This window comes from Excalfactoria chinensis, chromosome 2 (genome assembly GCF_039878825.1).
Source record: "Excalfactoria chinensis isolate bCotChi1 chromosome 2, bCotChi1.hap2, whole genome shotgun sequence".
Lineage (NCBI taxonomy): Eukaryota > Metazoa > Chordata > Aves > Galliformes > Phasianidae > Excalfactoria > Excalfactoria chinensis.
This window is the reverse complement of record NC_092826.1, coordinates 132167866-132183468: the sequence shown is the minus strand read 5'-3', so window position 1 is coordinate 132183468 and position 15603 is coordinate 132167866. Positions and strand designations below refer to the sequence as shown.

Here is a 15603-nt window from a genome sequence, read left to right as displayed (position 1 = left end):
AAAAATATCATCCTTCTCTCTTTATACTTCCCTTCTATAGAGCGAGAGAAACCTGGAGGCTGGGGAAGAGCTAACAGCATGAGGACCAACACCCAACTGAGGACTGCAGCCACCTCACAGCAGACAGCTCCTTGTGGTGCTTCCCCAATGCCAAAGTATCTGAAGACCGCACTCCTGCTCGGTCTGGAGGATTAATGACTGCATTGCTGGCTTAAAAACAGAAGCAATATTTAACTGCACGATTCCAGCTGCAAGCGACTCTTAATACAAGTTTCAATAAAAACGATAAATGATCTCAACAACACTCAAGATATTTTCGTATCTAGAATTGCTATTAATAAGTAATCAAGCAAATGTGTGTGCTTTTCCTGATCCAGAAAGAACCAAAGGGACTTTTTCCATAGATACAAACAGACATGCACTTCTCTCATACAGGTAAGCACCAGGAATCATTCCACTGACAGTCACACACCTGAGTGCTGCTGATAATGACACCATTAACACTATCACAAGCAGCCTTACCCACGCCTGGATTCTAGAGCATTTACATAAGATGTAAATTTACCACCATGATCAAGCTTGTAACATAAAGAGAAATGGCTTCAAAAGCAAATCTCTGTTCAAAGTGTTGTGCTTCTCCTCTCGCAATGCACTTTGGTTGACCATCATTGTGTGTGTAGCATAATTATAACTGAAATTTAAACATCTGGTGAACTTGGTGCCGCAGAGGATCTCAGCTGAGAAGCAACCATGGAAGAGGCACAAACTACCATGGAAAAGGCTTAGAAGGTCACTGAGAGAAACACACACCGTGTGACATCCTGGAGAGAGGTAAAAGGAAGCGCAAAATCACTGACAGGTGATAACGTTGGAGGTGTATCACAGAATGGCTGAGGTTAGCAGGGAGCTCTGGGCCCATCTGTCCCACTCTGCCAAAGCAGGAGCACCCGGTGCAGGGTGCCACTCACGTCCAGGTGACTGTGGGACACATCCCAGCAGAGGACCCCAGAGCCTGTGGATAGCATGTGCCACTGCTGAAGCACTCATGCTGCATTCTGTGGGCACTCACACTAGCACAGCAGTCTCAACTGAGCAAAACACTTGCACTGGACAGAGAAGAGGTGTAGGATACAGCAATTACAATTCTGTGAATTATACAATCCCCGGCTCTTCCCCTAATATAGGCCATGCCTGAAAACACATGCAAGTAACATGAAAGCCTCAGTTGGCACTGAGTCCAGTACCTAGGAAGTTAATACAAGCCATGCAGGAGACCCTCTATTTGTCTCTACTTTCTCATACATACATGTGAAAGAAGACACACTTCAGCGTTTCAGAGCTGGTTTGTAGCCATGCTGCATGTGGCACATCGCTCTAAACAGCAGCGCTGGGCAGGGCAGAAACAGGAATCTTTATATAGAACTCAGAGCAGTAACTCAGCTGCTGACAGTCACATGAATACAGCCCTGCTGAACACAAACAGAATCTTTCTCTGGTGTTAGGCTATTAGAGAGATAAGGCTCCACTTTGGATTTAAAAGACTTAAACTGACAAATGATCTTGTTTTTCTCCACCGCGCTAGCTGTGGCACAGGACGGGATGAATCTCAGCACTTGCCACTGCTTATATAACAGGTGTACTCATGCATATGCAAAGATGATTTGAAGATACAGTTTCTTATCCATGCTTGATGCCTGAACAACTTAAATGTACCACGTAGAAAGCATTGCAGGATCTTTGCAAGTAGTTCCTTTATAATTTCAGGCTACGTAAGCTGTATTTTTGTTTAGTGTGGGTTTCATGTGCATAAAAAAGAAGGGAAAAAACCCACCACAGCACGGTGATACTATCAATGCGTTTTTAGATGGAAAATAAACGGCATAACTCCAGATCAGATTTCAGGAAATTTAAGATGCACATTTCTCTATAAATATCTCAGCCTGCATGTAGAATATCCTAATTTGGCTCTAAGCAAACATAAAAGTAGAATTGAAGAGCTATAACAGCAGCAAGAAAAACAAAGATAGAGCACAATGAGCAAAACACACATACTTTAGCCAAGCGTCGTTACAATCAGCTTCGTGAGGCTGTCACTCCAAGTCAGAAGCCATTTTTTATCAACTTAAGAATGAAGACTTCAGTTTTGGTCTGACACGTCTCACAAGCATTCTTTACACAGCAAAAAAGGTTACTGCAAAAGGGCATAGCACGAACTATCTACACCATGATCCTGCATGAAGGGCTGCTGTTTGGGAGGGCTGGCAGACAGACAGACAACGAGGGAATTTTGCTCATGGAACTGAAATACAGTGGGTGGGGATGGCTGGCTTACCACAGTCTGCAATAGTAGGGCATGATTGCTCTGGAGAGAAACCCCAGAAGTCAGATTTCAATGAAACAGTGGAACTGTGGGGGAAGTGCAGAGAGGTGAAGGGAAAGAAAAAGTTATAAGCCCATAGAACATCACAGCCTGGCTTTCTCCCTGTCACACAGGAGGAGGTAACACTGACCACGTGCTATCTTTGACAGAGCACCAGAAGTGCTAAGGAGCTTTTGTGATCATGGTAGCTTCCAGGAAATAGTAACACCTTCTGGAAATACAGACTGCTTTTCCAGTCATTAAGGGGTTGTACTTTCCCCGCAGTAGTACATTTTGCCTCTTGTTCCATGCATGTGAGGATCATGTCTGAAATACATGTTCTCTTAGTACCAGGACGGACAAGACACAAGGAGTATCTGTCAGATTGTGCCTCTATCACACGCCCAATACACAGATCTCTAAATATCACAGTTTCTGACTGTTTGCAGGCACAGCTTTAAGTGGAAGTACACCCAGTAGTGCAGTCCTGATGCCAACGTCATTTGCCATTTATTTTTAGGTAAACTGGGCTTCAGTCTGAGGGAAAAAATAAATACAAGAATTCATTTTGGCATGCCTCAAACTCCCTCCTTATTTAAGCCCCTAGGAACGAAGGTTCTGCTTTTACATTGATTAATGCCGTACTTCTGTTTTGGGGAGCCTTACAACATGACCTCCATGGTAATTCCTATTGTAATCTTTGCTGTATCTCTCTACATACTCGAATGATCCCAGCTCCATGCAATATGACTGCACTACCTGCATGCTGGGCTCAGGAGCAGGATACAGAGATAAAGAAGTGACCAAACCTCGACAACCATCATGCAGTGCTCTCAAAAAGAGTCTGGAAAAAAACAGATGCTACAGTGTTTAAATGGTTACTTAGCTGCTTAATGCTCTCTCTTAATCCTAACATACCCTTCTGAGCCCTTTCCCCCCCCCCCTATTATGTATCTATTTTATTGCTGAAATAACAGACACACCATCTATCAACCAGCATTTTCTAATTATCCTTTTCCACAATGTCCATGCTAGCAAAACTCCCTCGTATCTATAGAGAAGTCTGGGGAGAGGCTTCTTTGGGCACCTGAGTTACAGATCTACGACAGAGTAAAAAGACAGAAAATTCACAGCAGCAAGCTCTTTGTGTTTAAAAAAAAGCAACTGTAAGGTAGAGTTGGCTTCTCTCTTCCCAACTGCAGAGTAGCTTAGTCCTAGACATGCATTTTACTACAAAATTAGGGGAATCAATTGGCACATGAGGCCTGAAGTTATTTCTAGTGTACCCACAAGCAAAACAGTTCATAAAGAAAGTCTGGAATTGCATTTATTACTTACCAGAGTCGACCAATTACAACCAAACAGTCAAAGGAAGCAATATAAATAGGCAATTTGATGTGTGTCAGACCTAACGCTGTAGGTTACACTTCCCTATCAAAATATACAATAAAACATTCTGCTGGTTGGGAAAACCAGATCACCACCGAGGAATAATAAACAACTTTAACCAACAAGAGGACTTCAGTTTGAAATCCTTTGTGTCCCAGAAGCACAGAGGTCCAGGACAAAAAAAGCACAAAGAGCTGATGCATGAACCAGCCTGGAGCACTCCCAGAAGGACAGAGAAACAGGCACCAATGGAAAGAAGTCCAGCCTTCCTGTATTTGTTGTTGTACAAGCGTAGGACGGAGGGAGAACTGTTACAGACCAAATGTCTCCAGCAGTCCAGTAATCGATGACAATGTTTAACATCACTGCACCCGTTTCTGGCTGAAGGCTTCTTCTCTCACTGGCTGCAGAGTGACTGCACTCTGTGTGAGCAACAAGCAGCTCGCAGGCTGCCCTTCAGAGCTGAAGGAGAACTATCAGACCTGCCAGGAGCACCAGCCTTCTCTGAAGTACCATCAGCAGACAACAGCAGCTCAGGCATCACTGTGCTCAAGAAGAAAAAGAGTGTTTGGGCTAAGTAGGAAATGTCTTCCTCCTCCTACACAGAGAAGTATTCCTTCTACATACAGGCTTCTGTATTGCTTAGAGGGAGGGGACTGCCTTCCTCTTCTACTGTGCAGAAGGGAACACCCCTGGATGTCAAACATAATTGCCTCAGGAAACTCTGAATGAACAAACTATCTTCTAACGGCAGCACAAAGACACACAAGCTTCCAGCACACCAAGATGTATACCTATGGTATGAAAGCTGAAACTAAATACATGACTAAAGCAGGAAAAACAGTACCCTAGCCGTCTTGTCCCAGCTCATTTCATCACTGAGTACATACTTCACCTCCCTGAGCCAAAAGGGAATAGGATGCATGAGAGGTCTGTCCTCAGAGGACTTGACTGCTTTCATAATCTTCATCCAAATTATTCAAAAGTGCAATACTTTTACTTAAAAGCCAGTGATTAAGCTGTATATGGTAAGTATTTAGAGACCTTTTAAAACGTTATTGTTCTGCCACTTCATGCTTATACAGAAGTCACCTGAGCTACAAGTAGAATATATAAGCAGTCCGTGTGGAAGCAAGTATTAATACATTGACTATACGTGAGATCCTCAACCTGCGAGGTATTTACATCTCTACGGTGCTCAATATTGATTTTTTAAAATTACTACTGCAAGTAAATGTCAAATCTTCACTACTGAAAACATACGAAGCCTGCAGTTCTCAAGTGCTGCAGTGTTCTTTCAACTTACCAGGAAATTATACCTTATTATACTGGACCAAACTACTGTACAAGGGCGTTATGGAAGTCCCAGTCACACTGCATTTCTGGTCAAGAGTAGAGTTCACTGGAGGACGTATCTTATCTCCACACACATACTTCTTACACTCCGTATTTCTTAGAAATGAGTCTCCTATCAAGTGTACCATCAAGGGCACTTTCTTTTTTTAAAGCCATTGAGTCTTCTTTTATATGTACGCGTTTCAGTGTTTATCTGCCCTTACTAATACTCTGTCTTATCTCCAATCTGAATTTGTCTAATTTCCTTTCCCAGGAGCTGGTTCTTCTCATGTTCTGAACTGCTAACACAAACAGCTTTCCGCTATCAGAAAATGCTCCTCCTTCCCCAACACAAGGGCTGTCAAATAACCCAAATAAACTCTCCAGCTTTCTCCTGGCCACCAAGGTTCACTAGGACTGCTTCAGCCCCCTCTGTCCTACACGATCTCTTCTGGATTGTTTTATCAAAGTCTGCAATACAAATATTTCTACCACAGATGGAACCTTGGGACTGGAATGTTCAATTGCATTAGATAATCAGCTGGGCCTCTTTTTCCATCAAATGGCAATAGACGTATCTTGTAGCCATCCTGCTGGTGCCATGTTTCATCCAGATGGGTCATACAAAGTAGATGGTCCAGCTCCAGGGTGCCTCCAGGCCTGGCTGTGCAAGGAGGCTACTGCCAGAGCCTCTTTATCTTGCCTGGATGTTTACGGGCACACAGACATCCACACACTCAGAAAAAGACCATCACTACTCTCTGCTCAGGTCTCTGAGCCAACCAAAAGCCTTATAAACCTTTACTAGTCTAGGCAGACTTTCAAGCAGCAGCCTATCAGGGAGACATCAGGCTTCAATACCCATACTGCTAAGGGTCTAGTTCAGCCTTCAGAAAGCAAACAGCACTTCCACACCTCCAGAAGTCACAGGAAATACCTCTTCCCCATTCAGATTATCCAAGTACTTTGTAAGAATTGCTTCTCTCATTCATCCAGACATTTAACAAATGATACGCTCAAAAAGAGGCCACTGAGACAAGACATCATATACTCTTCAACGTTAATTCCTGCCGTAAGACACTGTGACAATTATATACACACCGGCACTTAACAGAGCTCTGAACATTGCAGGTTAGATGTCAAACAGACTGCTATGTCTATCAAAGTGCCAAGCACAGCAACTGATCCGATTCTCAGCCAAGGGACTACACCAGCAGCATGGATGCTGTCCTCTTTCCCTCAGGCTCCATGCACAGGTTGCTCTGCTGAGATGTGTGGCTCTGCGTGGCTCCATGAGCCGCCTTGTCTGCAGTCACAGCCTCCAACCAGAGCGCGGCCATGGTCTTCCCAGCATCTCTGGCTCAAGCTTATCTGGTTTCAGTGTTCCCAGGTTCTCTTCCTTACTGAAGAATATCATGTCACCATTATGCTTTATGCTTGTTTTACAGTTATACTTAACCCTAGCAATAAATAATACCAGCAATTAGAAACCCCGGCTAATGTTACTGAGAAAAAAAATCAATTGATTCATCCATACAAGTGAAGCTAAACGAAAACAGTTCCGGTTTTTTAATGTTTACTTCAGCAACCCAAGGAATGACCACAAATAACCATAGAGAGTGAGCACGTTTTGGAACACACCGGCACCAGGATCAAGGAGAGAATGAGCAGCCATCCTTAACTGCCCAGGAGATGCTGCTAAAAGCCATGGCAACACCGCAGCACCCAACCTCACAGCATGGTGACTGCTGGCTGCAGGTGGGATCTCCAGAAGAAAAAGGAGCTGGGGGCGGAGAAAGGCAGAATGGGATCATCAGGACTCGGCCAAGAATGACGCTCAGCCACTGGGAAGGTTGGGAAATATACGTGCATAATTTGAAATGGATTAAGAGTTTGTGTCAAATCTGCTATGTGCTGCGCTGGATTCCTGCACTGCACTGACTCATCCTGCCCGACAGTTGCTGGGGAATTAAAGCAGTTCTTTTAAAAGAAATTCTATGTCCTGCGTGATGCCTTATACAAATAGCCTCTTAAAAATCAAAATGCAGTCGGTGCATGTTGAAGTATAGAAGAGCTACGGTACATTGAGGATCCTCCGTATCACACCACTAACATCCATTCCGAGCTATAGAAACCAAAATAAGTCTATTGACATCCCTTTAGAGAAACACTGATCTTTCTGCTGCTCTCCTCTCCCAACCCAAATCCTCCATCACAAATTAGTTCATTATATCCTTTTGTACACCAGGAAAATATTTTGCCCTGAGAAAAACTAAACACAAAGGACAGAGGTACGCCAAACCTGACTTTTTTCAATACGGAAGAATATCTGGCTTGCCAGAATAAAGACTATTCCAATCAAAATGACAGCGTTCCCCTTATAACAACAGGCAGGTCCATATCCTCCTAGAGAAGAAGAGCACGGTGACTAACAATCAGATGCACTCGCTGGGCTGTAGCTTTGGCAAAGAGAAGCAGCACGAGGCTTCTGCTGCCTGCGCTGCGCAGCACCACCAGATAGACACCAGATAGACACTCCCCGAAGCTCCTTATTACGCATGATCCTGCTGTAAATGCGCTGCTTACTGCCTGCTTTGCCTATAAAACTGACACCCCACCGGCAATTTTCACACATCCTTGGAAAAAGTTGTTCAAGTACGTCTGTTGTGTAACACAGTAAAGATCATTTGAAGCATCTATTAAGTGTAACCCTTGGGCATCAATGCTGCTCAACACCAGCTTGCAATAAAGGTATATTTACAGCGTGCCTTCGGGACAGCTGTTCTGGGAACATCCTGGAGATTTGCATAGTCTATTTTACAAGGCACTACAATGTACTTCAACTGAATGAGTGACAGCGAATCCTTTTGACACAACAGTATCCACTAAAAGCCCTTAAGTAAAATGAAGTGGGTAGATAAAAAAAAAGACTTCAAATTCCGGTGCCTTTAAATGCAAATTGGTATTAACTCATGAGTGAATTTAATCTGTCTTTAAAACAATCAAGGAACTCTCCCTCTCATAAGTGAGCACCATCCAAGAAACAAAACAGCTGATGAGAGGAGCTTCCTCTTACAGAGAAAGGAAAGCTCCTGTTGCTCTCGCTCTTGATTTTATCACAATTCTCATGGTAATTGACATATTTTCTTAAAGCCTCAGGGCTAGTATCTAGTATGAGAGGATTTCAGCTTTATGCCTTTTGAGTAAGTCTGACTGGACCGAAAACATGAGCCAACTGCACCAAAACAGCTCAAAAAACCAACAATAAACAAATATGAGCATTGCATTTCTTAGCTCACTTCTCACCCAAACTCAGTAAGTACGATCATTGCCATTGTGCAGGTTGTACCCACCTGCTAAGCACCATCACTGTGCAGGTTGTACCCACCTGCTAAGCACCATCACTGTGCAGGTTGTACCCACCTGCTAAGCAGGGCGCTGCCTCTCAAGGAGTGAATCAAAAGGATGACTTTGTGTCCCAAACACAACCAAACAACGACCCAATCAACCCGAATGATACCGATGCATATCGCCAAGCCAGCAGATACAAGGGAAGCTGAGGACCAAATTAATTAGCTGAGCTCACGTTCAGAGCCTTTGGGAGTAAGAAACCATTCGTTTAAGATCTGCTGATATGTTTTGCAAGCACCCTTTGAAGAAGGGCTCAAACAAAATCTCCTATACCTTGTGCATTGAAAATGAACGAGCTCTGGATGCACAGCGTGGAATATGGGTAGAACAGCTCAAAGCAGGACGTTTCTCACATTTTCCACATTGGTCTGTGGTTCTTTTAACTGTTTCACCTACTCGATCTGACACCTGGATAAAATATTGGAGAGCACCTTTTCCCAATTGGTTTTTCCCCAGGCTGTAATTGGAAGGGCAGTATAACCCCGTGTGCCCTTAAATGGAGGGAAAAATGATCAAAGTATTTTAGGGGCTTTTTGTATTTTTTAATTCTTAAGAGTTTTTAAGAATGGAGGGGCTGCTGAATTAAAAAAAAAACAAAGTCCAACATATTTTAAGACTGCTGGTATTATTCAATGAGTTCTTCAGTTACCAGCCCCCGAGCTATTCCAAAAAACCAAGATGATTCATCTATTTCCATCCAGCGCAATTTTATACATAGTTAGAAAACTAAAGCCTCGTAAAATCCTAAGCGGCCCTGAAGAACAAGGACTGCAGAGTGACATGCTGATTGCATCAGCCTAGAAAGGCTGCAGCTTGGAGCACTGCAAGCATCGCTACACTCAGTGGAAACTACTACAGAGCGTCAGAAAACACGTATGCAGCATGCCAGCCTCTGACACATGCAGTCACGCACAGCAAAACAAATCTCTTCAGAACACTGGGCTGGATGGGGAAGGTTCCACGACTTACTTCTAATGCTCTTAAACAAGTTCAAGTGCTGCTGCAACTCTACGTTTTGATAAACACGGAGGCACTTTCCCCTCCCAAAATGAAATGGAAGCACCATAAAGAAGTGCGCTACTGCTGCCTGAAGCTGAACATAAAATCACATACCGACACATCAACTTGAAAGCCATTTTCAGCACTCAAAGTGCCGGGCTACCAACATAATTCACTCTCCCACACAGGGGAGGCTATGGGCACACGCGCTCTGAGGACACTTGGAAAGCATTTCTGACTTGAACTGATCTTCAGCCTCTCAATGACAGAAATGAAGCTAACTAAATCTAAAATGGTTATCCTGATTTGCATCCATAGTACAATTTAAATAGCTACGTTTGAAACAAAAAAAGACTCATTCAGACCACAACAAAAGGGAGGTAAAAGGCATGCGGCTTGCCCACAATAACCACTGGATTAGAAGTGCCACAGAAACCATTTCAGCAGAGCACAAAGTAAACACCTTTCAGACTAACTCCTCTCCAAACCAAGGAGCAGCACGGAAATGCCCAAACGCTCTCAAAAAGGCACTTTGCCCTATCTCTTAAAAGCACGTGCTGCCTATCACACAGCAGCCACCGCACGAGCTTTTGCTACAGCATCACTGCCGTGAGACTGAGTAAGGAAACCAGAATTTGGCTGCAAGGGAAAAAAAACCACCACGGTCAGATCTCTGTGTGTAATGACTGCTGGCAAAGGCTGCAACTTCAGCATCTGCAGAGTAACCACCACGCAAGCGGCCCGGCCCTCAGCCTGCATTATGGCACAGGACAGGTACAGAACCTCGACAGGGGACAGGCTGATCTCCTGGCCACCAGGCTGTGCTACAATAACCCAGCCACCACTCCCCTTTCTCTTTCACGAGGCAGCAGCTTTCCTTCAGAAGCTGCTTCTGAGTCACCTCAGCCCGTACAAGTTTTTGGCACTGGAGAGCCAAGTTGCTTTGGTACAAGTGACATCTGTGAGATCCGCAACGCTGATGGTCACACAAAACACGGCACACCGCTTCACGCACTCAGCATCTGAAAAACACACTCCTGGCAGATTGGATTCAGGAAAGCGCTTTAAAAGGGAACACAACTGCAGGCAGCCACACAGCAGCCCCACTGCAATCGTTGAGGCCCCAGCAACGTGGCTCAGCTCAGTGCATGGTCACCCATCTGCTCCCTACAACCACTCCCGGACTCCAGAAGGCAGCAGGGACAGCGCTGGTGGCACAGAGGCAAAGACACCATCAGAGGGGGGTAAAGTTGTTCCAGCTCCAGGCAAGCTCCAGCAGTGCAGATACAAACGTCCTCAGAGCCTTTTTGGACCGATGCTTGCAGCAATAGAAACTGCACCATGAAACTATGATAAGTTCAGCACACGGAATTAGCAAATTTCTGACTGATTTCGGTAGGTTTGGTTTGGGTCCTTTTGGTTTAATGACCTGGCACACCATCAGTAATACATCCCACACCAAAAAACATAAAGCAAGAGCAAAAGACTCGAGGTCCGAGCAGCCCTCCCTCCCGGCACCCCACACAAGGCCACGCAGCCGTTTGCTTCTCTTATGTCGTGTTTTCAGGGCAGCCTTTAGAGGAGGAAAGCAAAGGGGTGCAAACAGAAGCAGAGCCCCAAGCGGCTCAGCGGCTCGCTCTCCTCTTCGCCCTCAAAGCGTTAAGGGAAAGCACAATGTCAACACCGGCTCCTCCCCGCCGATGGAACGGGCCCGGGCACTCCGCTGGCCGGGAGCCCTCACGAACCGTTACAGAGCCGGGCGGCACGAAAGCGGCCCCGCGCATCCAGCGCTCCCAGCCGCTGCCGAGGGACGCGCGGCGAGGAGCCGCATCCCGTCAGTGCGGAGAAGCGTCGGAATCCGTCCTTTTATACGACGAGGCGCAGCACCCACGGCTCGGCGCGGCGCTCGGGGGCTGCGCACGGGGCTGGGCTGGGGGCTGCGGGCCCGGCAGCCGCACCGAGAGCCACCGCCACGAGCGGCGGGAGAACCAGACCCAGAACCACGAATATCTCGTTTCCTCCCAACGTTACGATGACCTTATCGCGGTTCGTTACACACACACACACACACACACACACACACACACACGGGCTGGATGGCAGCCCCTCGTGCAGCCTTCCCGCTCGGCCGCGTGCGGCGCATCCCGGTGAAGCCGCCTTTTCTCGGCAGGACTCGAACCGCCCCGAGCGTTTTTCCATCTCCCGTCACCGGCCGCGCGGACCCCGCCGCTCCCCGCTCCCACCTCCGCCGCGGCGCTCCCAGGTGCAACCAACCCGCCCGAGCCCCCCCCCTCCTCCTCCTCCTCCACATCCCCCCGCGGCCCGGCGCCGGGCAGGGACGGGTCGAACGCGGGGAGCCGCCCCTTTACCTTCGGAGAGCTCCAGCTCCAGCTCGGCCAGCCGGGCCCGCACCTCCAGGGGCAGCGACACGCTCTCGAGGCTGCGGTCCGCCATGCTCGCGCCGCGGAGATGGGCTCTGCCCTCCTCCCGCTCTCCCCCTTTGTTCGCAGCAGAAAAGGGGCGAGGGAGAACGGCGGGGCCGCGCCGGATGCCAAAGTCCTCCGCCGCCGCCTCAGCGGGGCATGCACGGGGGAGGCGGTCCGCGCTGGGGACGGGGCGCGGAGGGAGGGAATGCGGAGATTTCTCCTCTCCTCCCCTCTCCTCCTCCTCCTCCCTCGCCGCTTCCTTCAGCGGGGCCCCGCCATGGCCGCTCCCGCCGCCGCCTCCCGCTCGAGATCGCTCCGCATCGGCTCCCGCCGCGCCCGGCCCGCACGCCGCCGCCGCCGCCCCCCCCCCCCCCCGGCCCCGCGGCTCTGCCCGCCGGCTCCGCCGCGCCTCGGCCCCGGCCCGCTGCTCCCCGCCCGCCTCGGGCTGGCGGCGGCGCCTGGCGCTGCGGTGCCGCTGCCGCGACTGCTGCCGGCCGGGCACAGCGCCGCTGTCACATCCACGTGACCGCGCCGCCCCGCGCCCCCGCCCGCGGCCCCCAGGGGGCGCGCCAGGCCCGGCGGCGCCGGCAGCTCCGACGGCAGCGCGGGGCGCTCCGCGTGGTGCCTGCGGGCCGCTCGGCAGCCGGGCGGGCTCGGTGGCGGCCGCGGGGCCGTTCGTGCGCTGGACGGGCGCTCCTCGCTTCTCCGCGGCCGGCGCTGACCTGATGGCGGCGCTGTGCGTATCCACCGCGGCTACAGGTTGGGCATCTCGGAGCGCTTGACCGCTGATTTACCCCGCCGGCACTCCCTGAAGTAGGTCCGTAGTCCCCGTGTTGCCGCAGCAGGGGGCTGCGAGGCACGAAGCGCTCCGGGCCGGGCTGCAATTCGCTGTGGGATGGACTGACAGCGCTCACAGGCTCAAAATGCCGTTTCCTTCCCCACCTGCTGAGCGACTTTGTACGTGCGGATGCCGGCTGTGTGCTCCGCACCCGGTACGTCTGGACATTGCGATGTGCAGATTTAGGAAAGGAGCTCATTAGAGGTGAGCTGTTCCCACTGTACTAAAACGGAACGCCTCCAAGGCCATGCCACATCCATGCTCAGCACCAGCGCTGACGGTGGGAAAGCCTGCATGGAAGGACTGAGCCAGCAGCGCTCATAGAATCATAGCACGGCTTGGTTAGAAGGGACCTTGAAGCCCACCCAGCCCCAACCCCTGCTGTGCGCTGGGCTGCCCCCACCAGATCAGGCTGCCCAAAACCTCACCCAACCTGACATTGAGCACCTGCGGGGCTGGGGCATCCCAGCACTCCAATTACACCACTGTAAGAGGGGAAATGCTTAGTGTCACTTCTCTTCAGGTCAACGAGTGTGTTCAACAAGGAACTTCTTTCTCTCCCTCTTTTTATCTTCTTCAGCTTTGTTTAGTTTTGGAAGATCTCCCAGCAGAAGGAAGGAGCGGGCACTGCACCACCTGTTGTTCCATTACCTCTTGGAAGTCAATGGCAGAATGTGTTCCCTGTGAGATCTGTTCAGCAGGAAGAACCAGGTGCTGTTGTCCCCAGGTCAACCTCAGCTTGCCATGCTGATCAGTAGAAGATACGTAGGGAAGGAGTTTATTCCAAAGATAAAAGCTTGGCTAGGCTGTGACTACCCCAAACAATATACTTTTTAACAGGTTGTGGAACAAAACCAAGTTACATCATCCTGCCAGCTGTGCTGTTCCTGGGGCTGGCAGCTGTTCACACTTCAGCCATATCCAGGCACATCCCCAGCCCCACTGGCCTATACCAGTGCTGTGTGAGCACTGTGAGCCCAGAGCGTGCAGCATCCCATCCTTTGTGATGCCACCCATTTCACCATCATCCGTGCTGATTTCTATTAACCGTTCCTGGGCTATTCTGCAACGCACTGCAAGATCATAGCCATCTGTTTAGCCTCTCTTAGCAGGGCCCGTTACTTTTAACAGCATGGCAACACACATGCCATGTAGGGCTGTACGAATGCCTCCCCACCAGCACTGTGCTATATAAGGGTAAGGTTTTTGCCTATTGTCGAGCGCTGAATGCAGACAATCAAAAAATCATCCACATCTTTCTCATTCCTCACATCAGAACCCAAGCAATGAAAAGCAATTAAATCCAAACACGCCCCAGGCTTCCTACCTGAGAAGCCCAGTGTTGCTTGTTGCTTGTGTACTGCTTCCTATGGGATGAAATAGGCTCAGGCACCAGTGTTGCACAGGAGGGGGCTTCCAGCACCCAGCACTGCCTATCTTGCTGAATCTCCCCCTCCCCCTTCAGATCTGTAGATGAGGAGCTGATCAATAGGCAGTTGGAATTCTCCTGACTTTAGGAAAAGCCGGACAATATTTGTGGTTTGAATCATTTCTTTTGGATTAATGGCGTTGGGATTTCCAGAATCCCTTTCCAATACAAACTTGCTTTTCTGCAAGGCATTTCCATATCTGCGTGGAATAGTTTTGTATGTGTCCAGGAGCTGATTGAAGCCCACATGCCTTTCTGAGTCCCTGGTCTCCACAGCTTGCAAGTGACTTTGTGGAGAAATGCTATCTTGGAAATGGTTTGGATTATTCACATGCTAACCTACTGGAACACGTGTATCTTCACAGAAGGAAGAAAAAGTGTGTTTGCACTTAAATGCGCTTATTGTTGCTATCAATTGTCAAGTCCTACTGGGGCTTGTGCAGGTCACTCCTTGTAGCCAAGTGGGAAGACTTGAAGGGCAACTCATCATTGACCTTGACTAGATAAAAATCACTTTCCTTGCTAATTCACAGCACAGGATGCATCCAATTTTTGCAGATTGAGCTCAAAGTCAAGTCTAGATTAGAAAACTTCCCTGCGCTATAAAGTGGGAAAAGTCGTTTAGGGAAAGGAGAAAACTCTTGTGTAGACACTGCCATGTTGGCTGAAAGCACCAAACCAATGTGTGTGTCTTCTGGACACCTTCAGAGAAGCAACAGGTCCATGGCTGTGGGTGAGCTGGTGTGCTGCTGTCTGTCCTCTCTGTGTGATGGGGAAGCAGGATTCGGCCAATGTGCAAAAATAAATTAATATATGAAAACAGAAGGCATTCATAGAAAAACAACAGAAATAATCAGCTGCCTGGAGGGACTGGTTTATAGGGAGACATTAAAAAGGCTGCTTCTCAGCTTGCTAAGCAACAGCAAGAGATAGCACAGATAGCTGCCCACTGTTATCCAAAAGGTGTAAGCACTGAGGAAGTGAAAGGGAAAAAAGCGAGTGGTTAAGGGTAAACTTTGAATAATAGACTGGAATTAAGAAAGGAAGCTGAGACAAATGTCAGGGAAAGCTTCCAAGGGATGAGCAGCATTAGCGTGCAGAAGAGATTCTCAAAGGAAATGGTGGAATCCCCATAATTTGAAACATTAAAGCCAGGGTAGACAAAGCAATCATGAATATGCTGTAGGAAATAATCCTCGTGTGGTATTGGACAAACATGCCTGTCTGGCATTGGCTATGTGAACATGTAGTACTTCTTTTTTATTCCTACTGAACTCAATTGATTTTTTACCCCTCACACTTCCACTCCCACTCTCTCTATTTGCATCTGTCTGCTTGTGTCTCATATACAGGTTGGAAAATGCATTTTTGCTATTGGCATTTTTACCACAAATGTGGCTGGATGTCTACCTAATAT

The 15603-nt window shown here is 48.2% G+C and overlaps 1 protein-coding gene across 3 annotated transcripts in view; it reads right to left on the bottom strand.

Moving 5' to 3' along the window:
- The window catches only part of DIP2C (disco interacting protein 2 homolog C), a 272627-nt gene extending 260354 nt beyond the window's left edge, over positions 1 to 12273 (bottom strand). For 2 of the 3 annotated variants that reach the window (XM_072327842.1, XM_072327843.1), the window contains exon 1: positions 11863 to 12086. In XM_072327842.1, coding sequence (XP_072183943.1) covers positions 11863 to 11947 — 85 coding nt within the window. In that variant the 5' untranslated portion in view covers positions 11948 to 12086. Of the gene's footprint in view, positions 1 to 11862 lie in introns of all 3 variants that reach the window. The other variant, XM_072327844.1, reaches the window with a different exon arrangement.
- Between the last annotated feature and the right edge of the window lie 3330 nt (positions 12274 to 15603).